We start from the raw sequence: 17,017 nt of genomic DNA, 5'->3' as shown, positions 1-17,017 counted from the left end.
ATTCTATAATTTCACCGTCAGTATTTCTGATATATTAAACCACTTAAAATATCACTGGACTGCTTTTAATAATTTTAGAGTATGCATCTACTTATACCTTTTCTTCTTTAAATAGCAGATGGAATACATTGCCAAATAAGTGGTAGTTTGTTTATTTTAAAAAATCTGTTTGAGAAGTTTTTCAGGTTGCATAGGGCGTCTCTGCAATTTCTCCTCCTGAAATTATACCATAATTGATTGCTTCTTTTTTTCCCCTCCTTGTTTTAGGCTACCTTCTTGGAAGTGAAGATTATTATTCTCATGAGCGCTGTGTGCTTATTGTATCTAAAAATGTGACCCAATGTGCCCTTGATTTTCGAGATGGGGAAAAAATTGCAGATGGATTTAAAGCTATGTATTCTACTAATATATTTACGAAAAGAGCTCTTGATCTTATAGCAAGTCATCAGACTGAGAAGGTATAATTGTTTTTTTTCTCTTTCTTAAAAAATTACATGAAATATAATTGATGCTTTTTAAAAATCAAACATAGGATCAAACATCGGCTTACTGTATTTTATTTTATTTTATTTTATTTTATTTTAAAAATTACCATTTGTGTTCCCTTAGCAATTAATAGATGCAACCATGCGATTGCACTCATCCAACAGGACTTTCTCTTGCTGTCTGTTGCCTTCAGCGTGCCCTCTAAGTATTTTTTCAGAGGGTCAAGAAATCCCCCAAAACATGATTTCATCTATTCACACCTTATTGTAAATGTTTGTTACTGCCTTTGTCTCCTTAACGGAAGACCATGAATATTTGTTTCTCCAGCAGATATGTTCCTCTGACTCAGCTGCCAGTGGTCTATGTTCTAAATATTTCCAGAGTTTTTTAAACTAAACAAAAGTTCTGTTCAGAGATTATGCTCATTATCAGAACTTCACAAAAATGGAAATGAAAATTCTTTTCTGAAGTATTTCTTACCCTAGACAACTGAAAACATAAGGAAGGCAGTAGACATAGATGAAAATGTTTTCATCTGTTCTTCTGATGGTTTCATTTAATGCTATGGTATCTTTCCTTTTTTTGGTCATGTGTATGTTTGTGTTATAGCCATTCTTTCTTTACTTTGCCCTGCAATCTGTCCATGAGCCTCTTCAAGTGCCTGAAAAATACATAGAACCATATTCTTTTATCAAAGATGAAAAGAGACGCAAATATGCTGGAATGGTTTCCATAATGGATGAAGCTGTGGGAAATATCACTTCAGCCTTGAAGAGATACGGCCTTTGGGATAATACCATTCTCGTCTTTTCTACAGGTAAGAATGAATAATTAAACATATAGCTCCACACACTGGCAGTTTTCTCTTACCTTTAAGTTACTCTGGCCCGTTTTGCTCTTTCTGCTTTCTAGATTAATCTAGAAGGTTTTTAACATTAACTTTGGACTTGGTGTAAATGCAGTTTAAGGGGTAGTTCAGTGTGTGTTTACTCTCTCTCTGTTCAGGTTACTGATGTGTTGCCAGCACATATACATGACAGGTAAAGTCATGAAGTGAAAAAGGATTTTTTGCATGTTTACAGTTACACTAGGATTTTTTTTTTTAACCATGACTTGGCCAATATTCATATGTTCTTCTCGTACAGAATTCAGAGGCCAGATTGCTGTGAAAATGGCTATTGCAGAATAATGACTGCACTGGTTACCAGTTGGCTTCTGGGCCCAATTCAGGGTACTAGTCATTACCTGTAAAGCCCTATATGGCATGGCACTAGATTACATCAAAGACCACCCTACTGATTATGATACTGACCATCCTATATAAATGATCAGACAAGGCCTGCTCCACGTCCAAACCTCAAATGAGATATAAGGGGTATGGACCACAAGGAAGGTCTTCTTGGTGGTAGTTCCCCCTTTGTGGAACATGTTGCTGACCCCCCAGGTACCTTTGGCTCCTTCTGAGGTTTCAGAAGGCATTAAAAACTTTATTTTTTCAACAGGCTTTTAGCTCCTACCAAGGAATATCCAGTGACTTTTTCATATTATTTACTGGGGCGGGAGATTGTTTAATTTATTTAATGTGAGTTGGGAGTGGTACATTTATCTATCTATCAAATTTTGCCACTGCCCATCTCCCTCCAGAGGAGATGTTGTGTGTTCCTGATAGTTTTGGATGTTGTGCGTTACTTTTTCTGTACATTTTCTGTACATCACCTTATTGTTGACATGATCAGGTGGTATAGAAATAATCAAAATAAATAAGGAAGTTAATTAAATCTATAGGAAATGAGGCACCATAAGTGGATAATTGGAGTATGATATCAACAGCAGAATTCTTCCTTGCTTTGCTTTGCTGCAGTCCTGATATGATAAGGCAATTTGCAACATTTAATATACTTACATGGATAAATATGATTGTCATTAATCCTACTTGTAGCTGAAATGATTTTTTAGTTTGGAAATTTTCTGGGCTACCTTTCACGCATTCCGTTTTTCTTTACAAATATTAAGAAACATGTTTCACCCTTCCCCGAACACCTGGAAGTGATGCAATACATGCAAACAATTGATGCAGTTGTGCAACATACACATTGCAAAGCTTGTTTGTTTACTGCATATGGATGTATTGAGGACTTGTTCTCTAGCATGCCTTTTTAATGTGTGTACTTATAATAAACTAAAATACAGCTGACTAAATATTGTTTTTAGGGCATGCATTAGTTTTGCCCAGCTTTGCTGTATACAGGTGCTGGAAAAGTATACATGGAAAGTTTGAAATATCATCTTGGCATGTTCTTTACAAAACTGACATTGTGAGGTAATTTCTTAAATACAGTACAATATCGCTATCCAGTTTTTTTTACTACATGGATGAACAGTTCATTTTATGTAACACTTTCTCAATTTTGCCATGCAGTTTCTCAAAAGATGTCTTCCATTGTGAAATGGGCTTCTGTTTTTCTTCCATATTTAAGCGTCTTTGAGGATTTGCTTTTTAATTTCTCTTAGTGGCATTTTTGAGATTACCTTATTATTGAAAGTAATGGAGAGTGTTATTGCTGAGTTGTAGTTTTCTGTTGCATGTCACTCTGTGCTTCTTGAAACAGGAGAAATCAAGGGAACCACATCAAAGACCAACCTACCCATTATGATTCTGGAGAGATGATTATACAAGAAAAAGACAGGACATACATATAGACCCCCACACAGGGCCTCTAAGACATGCAAGAACAGCACTAATGAGAATTTCACCAGAATTCTCCTCTCTCTCATAGAAGTTTCAAAAGCAAGTTCTCTTGCATCAGAGTGAGTGAGACATTGTGATGAACACCTACCCAAGTTTCCAACCAGACTCACACAAAAAGCTTATGGATATCTGATTTATTACTGGATAGTATGCAAGTTCAAGAGCAAAGCTGAGAATGGCAAAAGCACGGGTCTTTCAAACAATTAAAGCTTAGACAGTTCCAATCCCTCCCCCCAGAGTCAGTAAGAGTCCACTCCCCGCAGCCTGCAGGTGTTCCTAACTGTTGCTGCCGGTCTTCAGGGAAGTGTCCTTGAACAGGTGAGATAGCCCACATAGACATTCCAAAGTCTCTACATCAGTGCCTGGTACAAAAGAACAAGAGCAGCGCCCTCCCGAACAGTGACATGTGTCAGCACCAGCATGGCATGGGAACTGGTTACGATATTCACAAGAACATTGGAACAGGAACCATGACAGACGTGGTTACAAAAACCTAGACCTTACCTTGCAGTAAGCCCAATGAAATTGAGCCAGACTTACTTCTGAGACACATATACCCCACCTCTCAAGCAGGGAGAATAGTAAAGAAGGAAGAAATGTCTGGCCTAATAATATGTTGAGAACATTCCAGTTTATGCCTTGACTTATTCCAGTTTTAAAAGTACTGTAAAAAAGGCAAAAGGAGTCCAGGTACACTTTAAAATACATTAACAGCATCTTCAGGTAAAGTATTAATAAATCTGCCAGGATTCTACCAGAAGATTATCTATTCATTAGTACATTTTTGTATAGTTTTTAAGGATTTTTTGAAGTAGTCCTGGTGTTTTTAAGAATCCCTCTTTTTAAGGAAAAATAACTTGTTAAATGTAGCATCATACTAACCCTCATAGAGCACTCTTAGTATTAACAGGAAAATTTTCACAGTTCCAACAGGAGATCATTGTACAAATCTTTACATAGATTTGTTCCTTTTTCATAGGAAGCTGCCTTGCACCGAGTTAGATAATCTACCTCAATATTGTCAACTCAGCAGCTCTCCTGAGTTCCAGATAGGAGATACCAAGGATTGAACCTGGGGCTTTTTGCATATAGAAAAAGGATTCTGCTATTGAAAAAAGACCAATTTCTGTTTTAGTGCTCATCCTAACCAAAAGAATGGAAACCCATAAATAAGGTGGCGACTTGACAGATGCTGTATCTTTAGCAACCATGTGAAATGTTGAAATTCAGCACATTCTGTGTTCTAAGTCCAAACATAAAACTATGGAGAAGGCTGTACACACTATATCTGATAATTTCCAGAAGAGGGTGCTACAAGATACAAGATTTATTTATTTCCACGGCCAGAAATTCATTTCATTTAAATTTTTCTTTGTTTTTAAGTGTAACCTTTTCGTCTTTATTGCTTCGCTGCTGTTACAATATTCCTCACAAAAACAATGAAGTGAAATAAATCTGAGTACGTTCTCTTCCATCAGCAGCTAGTACAATTTAGTAAACATCCCATTCCTCTTTAGCATGCTGTCTGTAGTCTGGGTTAGGCTTTCTGGTGCATGGGTGAAAAACACATTGCCGTCCAGATGTTGCCGAACTGTAGCTTTCAACATCCCTTATATAGCCATGTTAGCTGGAGTTGCTGGGAATTGTAATTCGACAACATCTGGAGACGTAAGTTCCCCCTTTTTGTTTCAGTAGTGCCAGTGAGTGAGTAAGTCTAGTTGAAATCATGAATCCAGTTGTATGGTTACTACATCGCTCAAACAGGACTGAAAAATCCAAGGTTCAGATTTTCACGGGTACTCTCTCAACTTAATCTACCTTGCAGCACTGTTATGAAAATAAAATGGCAAAAGAATACATCCCCATATCAAGAATTAAATTTATTTTTACTCTTTACTTACATGTAATTTAACACTTATCCTTCAGATGCTTGAAATATAATATGTACATAATATATATAATAATGAATATAATACATACAAATGTATTACATGCTATCTCATTTCCATAATCTTCTATGGCAAGCCAGTGTAAGAAACTGGAGTGATGGTAGCAAGTTTGAAGAACTGCTGTTAGGAATGAATTTCCTTCTATCTAATACAGTGTTTTTCAAACTTGACAACTTTAAGGTGTGTGGACTTCAACCTCATGCTGGCTGGGAAATTCTAGGAGTTGAAGTCCACACACCTTAAAGTTGCCAAGTTTGAAAAACACTGATCTAATAGAATCAGAAAATGGAAGGAGAAAGAATTCATTCTAACTTACCAGTGAGAATAGGCAGTTTAAAAAAACCCAAACAGTTGGTCTGCCTGATGGCAAGAAAACAGTTTTCCCCCCCCAGAACTTGTCCTCCTTAACACACTATTTGTGTGCCTGTCTCCAGTTGAGATATATTACTACAAGTGCAGTTGTTTACTAAGTATTTGCTTTGTATGTTGTCCCCAGTTTTCCATTCTTGCGATCTGCTTTCTTGTTCCAGTCCATAAGCCTTGTTTTTTCAGCTAGAGATAAAGGAGTTCCATTTTGATTAGCCTATGATCTGATTATTTCACAGGTCCCTGCCCTCCTTCCCTCCCAAGATGCTTTATCTCTTTGTTGACTGTATTTGAAGTTATAAATAGCACAGGTGCTGTCAGGCTGGCCACCACTATTGTACACAGAGAGCAACACATCCACATGGATCTTGGGTATAGTTATTAATACTGGAGTCTCCCAAAGTTATAGGGCAGTGGTGACAGTAATCAAAGTCAGCATTATCACCTCACTTGTTCAAATGGGCAACTTATAATTGATGGGGTAAGATGTGAGCTAGAGTTTGCTGGATCCATAGTTCCTGCTTTCCCCAATGTGATATTTGAGGTCAGAGAGCTTATTACTGGCTTTGTAATAAAGTTCAAAGAGAGCAAGAATGTGAAGAAAGGTATTTTTGATAGCTTCTCAACCTTCTTCATCCCAGCAGTAGAGAACATCTCTCCCCTACAGGTCTCTTATAATCTTTGGGCCTCTTTTGAAAAAAATTAGTCCCACCTGTTTGGAGATGAATCTGAAAATAGAGGAATTTCAATGAACTGGTTAATTTTTCAAAGAAGATTAACACTTTTTCTGTTGTTATGTGTCCATGTACTCAGGTTTGGATTGGGTATAAATTAAATGCTTAAAATACTGTATCTGCAATGGTCAAGTCATACATTGGCATCATATTAAGATTTTTCTGAAAACTGTTGAGAGACAAGGAGATACTCTTCAAATGTATCACAAGTAAGCTTTAAAATTAAAGTTTTAAAATACATGATGTATGGATGGTTTTGGAGTTCAGTCTGGGAGCAGAATTTGTCTAATGTATACTGTAGAAGTTTGTATAGGTTTCTGATGCATTACGTTCAGTAGGATGAGTGGGAAGGAGCTAATCTTGCTCAGAGAAGAATATACTTATCAAATAAATTACTCTTTATGGACAACACTGAAACACACCACACATAAAGAGCAAAAGGGAGAGAGGAGGGAAGTGCTTAATCCTTGAAGTACAGAAGTTCAAGAGTCCAGTTCAGTGGGAATGCCCGAAGTTAGAAAGGAAGTGGCTCAGTCAAGCTCTGAATTAAAGCTTTCATAGAGGCTGCATAACTCGTAAATATAGTAAATATTACTAATCCTTCCCTTTTATAAGTTCTGGAAGAATTCACTCTCACAGTTTAAAAATTTATAATGAAATCGAAATGGCAGGCTTCCATTGCTGTTTTTGGCAATCATTTCTAAATGCTCCAAGTTGATGTGAGCAGAAGAACAACTTGAATTGTTGGTAGGCTTGCCCCTTGCTTAATCTCAGTTCACAGCCTCATGCCTTTTAAATAAGTACATGTTTCAGACCTTCCATATTGGTACCATCCCATATAATTCTTGACATATTACTATCCCTTTTATTGCTCCTTATATATATATATAGCCAAACTCCAGGCTCAGCAGATTTCCTCTTTTCATACAATTACAGTGTGCTGCTTGCTGTTGATTTCTTAGCTTATTTAGCTCTTACTAAGGAACTAAATTTATGTTAATGTGAAATTGCTTTAAAAAGATAAGCATATCATCAATCCTCCTAAAGCAGTACTGTCAATTCCCCAAGATTTTCCTCTTTCTTTTGATCCAAGAAAAGGCATCTGAGTGTCTTCCAAAGGTTGTAGACCCCAATTGCTCTCAGGCCCAGCCACCAAGGCCAATGGTAGGAAACTCTGGGAGATGTAGTTAAAAATATTAGTAGGATCCCATACTACCAACCCAAATTATGAGACTCAACACTCTTATCTTCCATATGATGATTTTATTTTATTTTATACATTTTCTGGTTGAAGCTGGAACAGTATTCATCCATTCATATCCATCACAAGATGTCCCCTGGAATGTAGAGAAGAAACAGACTAAGGAAGATGTGCACATAGGAAATTGGCTGGGATCACACATCCCACTAAGCTAAAATGTGCTTTGTTATCTAAGGCTTAGCATGTTGCACAGTTCCAGCCATTAAAACTTGTAAACCATGATTTATACTTTGCATGTTGTGCAAATCCAACCAGTGTGTGTGTAAAACATGTCAGTTGTGGTTTATTATTCAGCAGATTGATTGAAACAAACCATGTCTGAGCACTGTGTGCACAGCTATGCTATATAGCATTCCAATCTATCATAAGATGCAAAAGATTGTAGATTGCATAAAACAACAGAGAATATAGGAAGTCTGAACAATTTGCTAGCTTTAGAGGATTGCTTGGTAATAACGCCTCCAATACCCTGACTTGGCAGTCTAAGTTCAACATGAGAAAGAATTATTTTGCACTGGCAGATGGCATTTGAGATTCTTACATCAACATGCATGAAAATGGCTTGGCAATGAGACACATTATATGGTTGGCAAAATACTCATTGGAAGAGGCACTCTGAGGTTTGGAAGCAGGATTTAATATTCCAGCTCCACTGAATATAGCAGGGGATGTAGGCGAGCAGTAATGGAATCCAATTTAACTGTGTATTTATGAAAATCTTGAGGTTGGAGGAGCCAGCTAAGAAGTTGGTGGGCTTCACTGTGCATAAGTCTAAAAGTGGTTGGGAGGCTGGATAAATTTTATTCCAAGGGGACATGAACTTAATAACCATCTCCTGTCAGTCTCTCTTCACTTGCATCATTTCCCTTAAAATATTTCCCCTTTTCAGCAAAAGAACAGCAGCACAATGTAGCAAGAGCACTTGGGAAGATTTTTGGAAAGGATTTTGCTCTTTTCCTCTGAGTGGCTGATAAAATCCAGAAACAAGGATGAGGAGAGGTATTTTTCTAAGCCTCCCTTTTTTAGATCAATAAAATGATCTGAAAGGGGAGAATGCTTAGCTCAATGTTGAGTTAAAAAGTGAGAAATCACTTCTCAAGAGAAAAAGGTGAATTCCTTGCCAATAAATATTGAGGCAAATATGATCACTAATACAGTATTTTAATACAAACGTTGCTAGAATTAAATATGGAATACAGTGTACAGTACAGAATGCCCCATGACACAGTTTTGCTGATAAATATTAAATGTGGCATGTTCTGTAAAAATAACTTATTTTCACTGTGCTAATGTTTCTGGGATTTATAATACTTCAAGGTATTATTTTGTTTTCCCCATGTAAAAAGCAACCCAACCTTTGGGTGTTTATAATTTTTTAGATATTGTAAGTGGTGTGGAAGAAGACAGTGAAATGTTGAGGCTTGCTACAAACTTGCAGAGATTTTAAACCTGCAAATGATTTTCTAGTTAATTAATGGGTTGTCTTTTTCTTGACAGGTAACAAGCCGATCTGTCATCACTATTGAAACTTTGATTGTGTCACTATTTGATTAGTTAGGCCTCAAGTTTATGTCAGATTTTACCATTGGGTGCTTCACTGCATTTAATGCTACAAATTGCTTACGATAAATAAGCCAAATATTCATTCCCTCTCTCATATAGCAACCTCCTTTGGTGTGCGCTAATGAAGACAATGCTGTTATACTTCTAAACTAGGGTAGCATTGACAGAGACATTCTACTTAATTTTAGATGGGTTAGAGCATCTTTTTCCAACTTTGTGCCTAACATATTGGATTTTGACTTGCATTGGCAACAAGCCAAAGCCTTGCAACATGATCCTATTTTGAAACATGACCAGCCTTTGAAAAAATGTTGATAGGAAGATGGTGGGGGGGAAAAACCATAATATTTATTTTATTTATTTATCAAATTTCGCCACTGCCCATCTCCCCCCCCCAAAAAGGGACTCTGGGCGGTTTACAACAAAGCTAAAAAATCAAAATACAATAAAACCACAATAATACATAAAATATAAATATATAATGTCCCCATCCCAAAAGGTAGGATAAGAAATTTATTACTTCTTTTTTAAGAACCCCAGTACATCAGTGGCCAGATAAGATAACCTGACATCAATATTATCACAATTTGTCAGAAAGCTAAGATACTGAGGTTCTGCAGATACATGGAGCTTTTCTACTACCAAAGCCACATTAAAAATATGTTTTGCATAGGCCACAGATTTGAGATTATAATTATTAAATTATAATTATCTGAATTAAATTTACTAAGATGCATATAGTACCCGGCAATTATTTGGATCCAGATGGCATAAGCTCTTTTTCAGACAGGTATTCTAAATATGTGGCAGCCGAACATGAATAATACCTGAGAAAATAAATAAAACAGGCTTTGCTCTGTGGATACTTTTCTTTCTGTTTTGTTCTTACTCATCTGTCCCACACAGCTCTCTAAACTTTTGAAGATTTGACAAGCTAGAAAGATTATTTCCAAGCCCTTTCAAAGTAGTTTACTAATTCACTTAAGAAATGTACAATATTAAATCCAATCCAGATTTGATTTGAAATTCGGAAAGATAATTTCCCACAATTTTTGCATATTCCTGAGCTGTGCATGTACAGTATGATCCTCTCAGAGCATTAAGCCATTTTTTTCTTTCCTTAAATAGCAGCCAACAGTTAATATATTCTAGAAAAGTTGGCTAAATAAAGAAGGAGCATGATCTTCAAAGCAACTTAAATATAAACAGCTTTGTATTTACTTTTCCATGGTAGACCAGACAGCATAGATGTTTATCTACCTGTCTGCCTGAATTACCTATCTATTGTGGTGCGCTCTTACATATACGAAGCAGATCAGGTTGCAGAATCTGTATTTGCTTTAGAGACAAATGCATAAATACTAAGCAATTGTTTTCATCCATTATTGACTGCATTTATGTATCACTTTCCTATCACAACATTTGATACCTTACAGTGACTTGCCATCTAAGATACAAAATGCACATTCAGCTTGTTCATTCTTTTTTTAATGGTTAGATAGTTTGTGGAGAGAATTCTGGAAAAAGTGAGATACCAAGCAACATTTGGTTTCAACCAAGGAAAGTTGCTGTCTCATCTTTCAAAACGCTTCCTTTATCAATGTGATAGCTCACTCTGAGACAATAAATGCCATTCTGGAAATTGTTCACTAGTATTCAAGCAGCATCACAATTGTTTAAGATCGAGGTTTATATTACTAGAGATTTCCTTCATAGGTAACCAACTGAACCAAAATGTTTCACTATGAATAGAATTTTCATTTCTGCAGATGCTTTCCAGGTGTCTGAACTTCCTAGAATTCTCAACAACAGCTGTGTCTGTTGGAAAGTTGTATCCTTTTTTATTTGCAACGAGAATAGTTCTTACTTGCTAATGGCTCATCCCTGTATAATTTTGAATATAAAATCTGAATATTAGGCAGGAAAAAATATACTGTAACTCATATGATTTACAAACGGTCATTTAGGTGATTTCTGGAAGTCTTGCATTTTCTAATGATTTCAACATTTAGCAATGACATTTCAACCATAACCATCTTTATGTACTGTCAAAATGGGTCAGTTTCAGATAACATGTTTTGGATAAATAAGGAGAAAATCCAAGGGTACAAATCTTCAGTTATTTGGGTAAGATGATAATATGTAAACAAAACATTTTGGAGAGTACTACAAATGTCTTCTTTCTCGCAGAATATTCTAGTCAATTTTATTTGTCTGGATACTGCTGGTTTTGTTTAACAGGTTGAATAAATTGCAAGAAAATATTATAACTAAGTTACAGGTTTGTGTGACTTTAAGAAAAAAATGATTTTTATTTTCTCTCTTGTGCTTAATTGGAAGTTAAAATGCTTAGCACTTTAATGAAGGTTTGAAAGCACGAAGTTCCATGTATCGTGGGTCATTAAGTTTCATTCCCTGTATGCTTGAATCATGATTTATTTCAGTGGGATATAATTCATGTCAACATGCCCCTGCTGAAATAATTACATGGGTTCTTCATCTTTTGGGGGACCAATTTAAAGCCCTCTTGTTAAGACCATATATAATTTATTTTCAAGGACCACATTCCTGCGGGAATAATCTGTTGGGAGCTGGAGTGTATGCCGACAGTAGATGGGGCTGAACCAGGACAAAGCAGGCCAAACTCTCTTGTTGGCATTAACTCTTGTTTATATTGCTTTCCATTCTTTTTCTGTATATACATTTTCCTTGCTCTTCTTCTTCCTATTGTAGGTTGTCAGCACAGGAACAGTTCACTCTTTACAGAGGTCTGAATTACAAACAGCCTTTAAAATCAAGCTGAGGATGACATTAAATTAAGCTGAGGATCACCAGTGCCCCAAACCTCTCTGCTTTAAGATAAAAAGGTCCAGGGCCTTTTTAAGTTCATTTGATCCCCTCTCCTAACTGCATCCAATTATTTCTGTCCCTTGTTTTTTGTCCATTTAGGTCCCTGGCCCAGAAAATGAGTAAATAGAGAAATGCAAAATACGGACTTTACTATAACATTATAATTATTAGTTTTTCAGTCATGAATGAACAATATGGGTCCATCTGATCATTTCAAATACTATATTTTGCATGGATTGTGTCCCTGTAAAAATGGCCATGAAGCTATCTAAAAAAATACTTTCTCCCTAACGTGCATTAAGATCATTGACAGAGGAATTAAAAGTTTTAGTGAAACTCATAAGTTTCCTACTCAGGGATCTGTCCTGATCCTATTTTGTCTGTATCGCTTCCTTCCCATTTTGCTGCTGCTTTATTTTCCATAACCCCTCTCTCTTAAACCCCCTTTATCTCCTTCCTTACATCCCTCATTATTTTCCTCTGTACCTTCCTATATTATGTCTGGGACTTTAATAATAATGTGGGAAACAGATGTCTGAACTCACTAGGATGGAAATAGCCTTACTATGAGCAGCCATTTCCAGGCTTAAATGCATCAGGTGTTTGGTGACACAATTTTGGCCATGTTGGCTGGGAATTCTGGATGATATACTCACAGTACATCTGGAGACCATCAGATTAGGGAAAGTTCTTGTATGGCTTTTTAGCCTGTGGCTTCCAAATCAGGAAAGAGTCAGCTAAAAGTACACTTAAGAGAGTACTTAAAAATATTTACATTATGGAGATGGGGTGGGAGGAAGCGAATGTTATTTCCATGGGTACTGATACGTTTTTGTATGATGCTAAGTTACTCTGAAAGTCCTCCTAACATGGTCCCTAGTGCCTTTGTGCTATATGCTGCAGTGGCTGCTAGAAAAAAAATGTTAGGAAAAAGTTCTAGAGACAAAGTGTCTTTGCTTCTTTGTTGCTCTGAACCAAATGAGGAATTCTTGAAAATCAGAAACAGCCAAAGTACTTGTTACATTAAGCATGCTTTTCAAAAAGCAGAATTAGGTCAGCTTTACTTTGAACAAGTAGACATGTGAGACCGTAGTCCAGATGAAAAGAAATGTTTGAGAATATTTCAAGATTGGTCTTGGAATATATGTTTCAAGTGGGATGAGAAACTTCTAAAGAGTCAACGAGGGCTCAGTTCTGCTGTCTGCTTCAGATAACATGTGAATATTAAATAGAATTTGTATCAGATGTTATTAAAGCGATATCTGATCTTCAGCTAAGCCAAACTAATAGAAATGTTGATTATTTCTGCTGTTTATTTCAAGGTAAATACCTATCAGTTTTTTGGAACCAGTCCTAAGATACTAAATTTTTGGAATTCAGTTCTTTAAGAAATCAGAGACATGATAACCTATAGTTTGCCACTGAATCTGTACCTTATATCGGTCTGTTATATGACATCTGTAGAATTTGCTGTTAGTTTCTTCCTAAATATATGGAAATTACTATCCATCTCTTAAGAGCAATGCAGATGTCCATAAACTATAGTGGAAAAGTAAAATAAATGTACTTCCCTTAGGCTGGTTTTTAAGAGACAAAGACACAGTATGACCAATTTAGCTTTAACAGGGAAAAAATTAGGTGGACAAATAATTATTTCACTGAGAAGTCATTTGTGTAATGTTTAAAAGTGCAAAGTGCTGATCAACATTAAATGTTATTTGAAGTCATGTAAAGAATGAGTATTCCCGGTATTTAGGTATGAATTATTTATTTTAGAGTAATTCTTAGGTCTGTTGTAGAACATTTAAATGCAAGGTTTTAATTTCTTTTGCTTGGTGTTCCATTATTGCTTCTTTAATAGCTAAAAATACATGTCACTCTGGGGAGAGCACTGACTTGCAAAACAGATGTCCATGCTGTGTGTCTGACTGCCTGAACCCAGTTATAGTTCACACTAAATAAAGCCAGTTTATTGGCTTTTGGCCTGTGGTTTGCAGACACGGTACTTTAATTGCAGCTGCTCTTTATTTGTGAATGGGGAGGGGGAGAGAGGAAGGGGAAAAAGAAGCCACGTGCAGTTGGAATATCCCTGACACTGAAATATGTCCGTGACGCTCAGGCCGCCAATGCTGAAATGTTTAATCCTTTGTTGGTGTTCCTGGGCTGGCTCGGGAGGTTAGGTGCTGGCCAGTTTTCATTGGCTGCAGGAAATGTTGTTGGAATGGCTGACAGCTGTCTGCCAGCCTGTCTGCAGAGCCTTCCTGTCCAAGCTGCTGTTCGGCTTCACAGAGCCATTGTTCGCCCCCTGCGCCTCCTCCCCCCTTTCGCTCCCCACCCCCTTGAAGCCTTTCCCAGGCATATCGTGATCCAGCTCGAATTTGCTCCAGATTGTTCTGTTTATTTTGTGTCGGATAAGTGACAACCTGCAGCCCTCGCCTGCAGCCTCAAGTGAATTGGGGAGGGGCGGGTCGACATTCCCAAGCCCCAAAAGTACAACCATAGAGACGGTCCCTTCTCCATCTCTCTTCTCCCTACCCCCCCGCCCCGCCTTGTCAAGCCTCCCCCGCCCAAAGTATATTTGGAAGGAAGGAACAGAGAGTGGGGTTTAGCTTTTATTTATTTATTTTAAAGGAAGCTGCTCTCCTGCAGGGCTACCTTGCTAGGAATCTGGCTCATTTCCTGAAGGGCCTGTTTGGCTGCAGTTGGAAGGGAACCTTCTGTTGCACATCCCAATGTTAAAAGGTAACTTTTCTCACAGGAAATCAAGCTGGTGGCCATGACTGCACACTTTTTTTTTTTAAACATGTGTTGTGTATGTGATGCACATAAAAAGGGACAGAGCTTCAAATATGCAGTTGTGGCCACCAGCTTGACTTTTTAACCTACCCACCACCCAGATATCCCTGATTTCTCATGTGTAAAATGAAAGTGACAATAGTGACATTGATCCACAAACAGGAAAGACACAAAGGTAGTCAGAACAATTACAGCAAGAGATCCTGGATTTTCCTCAGCCTTGACAAAAAATCGTATCTCTCCAGCAGACTTTTTACTTGTGACTATACAAGATTTTTTTTCTCATGTTGCTAGGAGTGTAAGATAGTGAGGTTTGTTTGTTTGAAGTTCCTACCCAACATCTGCAAAAGTACATAAGAGTGGCCTCATTTCCTCCTTGGCCCTTTTGAAGACATTATAAATATACATCTCAATTTGATCCTTAACTTAAAAAAAATCAGATGAGTAGATCCTGTTGTAAAAGAACATAGTGTTTCAAAAGGCTTTGGGGAATGCCCAAACAGCGTATTCAAAATAAACTTCCTTTAGTGGCTAAACTCACTCTCCCTCTCCCTCTCCCTCTCCCTCTCCCTCTCTCCAATCACAATTTTGCAGCATTTGAGTATTCATTCAGTAGATACAAGGTTTTGGCAACAGATACAAGACTTTGGCTCCATTTCTAAGTAAATGTGCGATAGTAAATTCCATTGAAATCAGTGGACCTTCCTTCCAAAAATCTGGTTGGCATGTACTTCTACACTCAAAAAAGAGTTATATATGTAGAACAGCAATATAAATTGATCAGATAAATAAATTTGCCTCACACAAGTACTTTGCAGAAGAACATGGCATGAGAAAATCAAGTTGCATTCAGATTTTTTTTTTCTGCATGCAGAAGCGCTTTTTTTTTTTACACAGAACTAGTCACCCACAGTGCATATGAACGTTGCTGTTTTTTCACTAGAATGTCATCAGTGGATGTTTCTTTTTCTTGTACCAACTAATGTGTTTAGGATTAAGACATGAGTATAATTTTTCTCTCATGTTAAGCTACTGCCTTTCCATCACCAGATAATATTTAGGAGTAATTTAGAGGAGACTTTCTGCTTGAGAGATTTACAAGTTATTTCTCAATAATTTCATAAAGTACAGTAAACTTACAACAGCAGTTATCCTAGCTATGAAAGTTGGCTCTCCAAGCCAGTGTGATTATTATTCATCCAGTGTTCCTCAGTACATTGTGTGCACATAGTCTGTACTGAATTATACTCAGCTGACAAAGCTAATGCATCAGCAATTCTTATTCCTGCAATAGCCAAAGAAAGAATGATTTTTATTACTTCTGTTCCTGGATATTAAAATAAAAGGCTCCATATTGAAACAGAAACTCTGAAATTGCCACATTCAACCAAAATGTGCAGGTATCCTCATTCAACCCACAGTTTAATTATCACACATTCTATATAGCTCAGGCAAACGGTGTATGACTTAGTGCCGTACACAAGCTCAGGCAAACCAGTTAGTTAGATGAATTTTAAAAAGAGTACTAACTCAAGCCATGACTATGTTCACTGGTAGTTCAGTGGAACAATGTTTCTAGATAATGCCACAGCCAAAGTGCAGTGTTGGTCATCAGAGTAATCTTATGGGTTTACAAATCCAATTATTTCACAAGAATCATTCGATATGCACAAAACATTAAAAAAGCTAACTTGGTTTATTTTCCTAATAAAAGTAGATATACTTCAAATTCTTTAAGAGGCCTTTGGAGCTTTCTTACCTGCTAAAATTGTCATTTTATTACAGCTTATCATCTTGAACCATGAACAGACTATCAAGATGTTTATGCAGGGAATGGCATTTTGACACCTCATATCACCTCCATTATTCTTTGCATATTTTTTTTTCTAATTCTTCAGTTGTGCTGTGCCAAAGAATAATAAAATTGTGTAGGCTACCTTAGAAAAAGATTTAAAATGCCTGTTTATGGTTTTCAAGGTGCCTGACTTGGAACAGATTATTGGATATTTATCTTTTATCTTAATACTTGTATCTGTTGATATGTAAGTATGACATTTGATCTCCCTTTCCCAACCAATGTCCAAATATCTGGGACTTAATCTCTGTTCTCTAAATTTGGAAGAAATGGAAAGAACTAGAGAAGGACATTGAAATGGGAGAAACTTGATTGTTGTGAACAAACCTCTCACTGCTATAAATCATATTTAGCATGGGGGGAGGGGAAGGATAAGTATCTTAGTGGGCAGAAGATGGTACAAAGTAT

The 17,017-nt window shown here is 36.9% G+C and overlaps 1 protein-coding gene across 1 annotated transcript in view; it reads left to right on the top strand.

Annotated features, from left to right (window-relative positions):
• Positions 1-17,017, top strand: part of ARSB (arylsulfatase B) — a 75,533-nt gene that overhangs the window by 8,552 nt on the left and 49,964 nt on the right. Inside the window, exons 3-4 of the mRNA XM_063295557.1 lie at positions 268-458; positions 1,096-1,303. Of these exons, the coding sequence (XP_063151627.1) occupies positions 268-458; positions 1,096-1,303 (399 nt within the window). The remainder of the gene's footprint in view (positions 1-267; positions 459-1,095; positions 1,304-17,017) is intronic.

This window comes from Candoia aspera, chromosome 2 (genome assembly GCF_035149785.1).
Source record: "Candoia aspera isolate rCanAsp1 chromosome 2, rCanAsp1.hap2, whole genome shotgun sequence".
Taxonomy (NCBI): domain Eukaryota; kingdom Metazoa; phylum Chordata; class Lepidosauria; order Squamata; family Boidae; genus Candoia; species Candoia aspera.
This window is presented reverse-complemented; position numbering and strand designations above follow the sequence as displayed.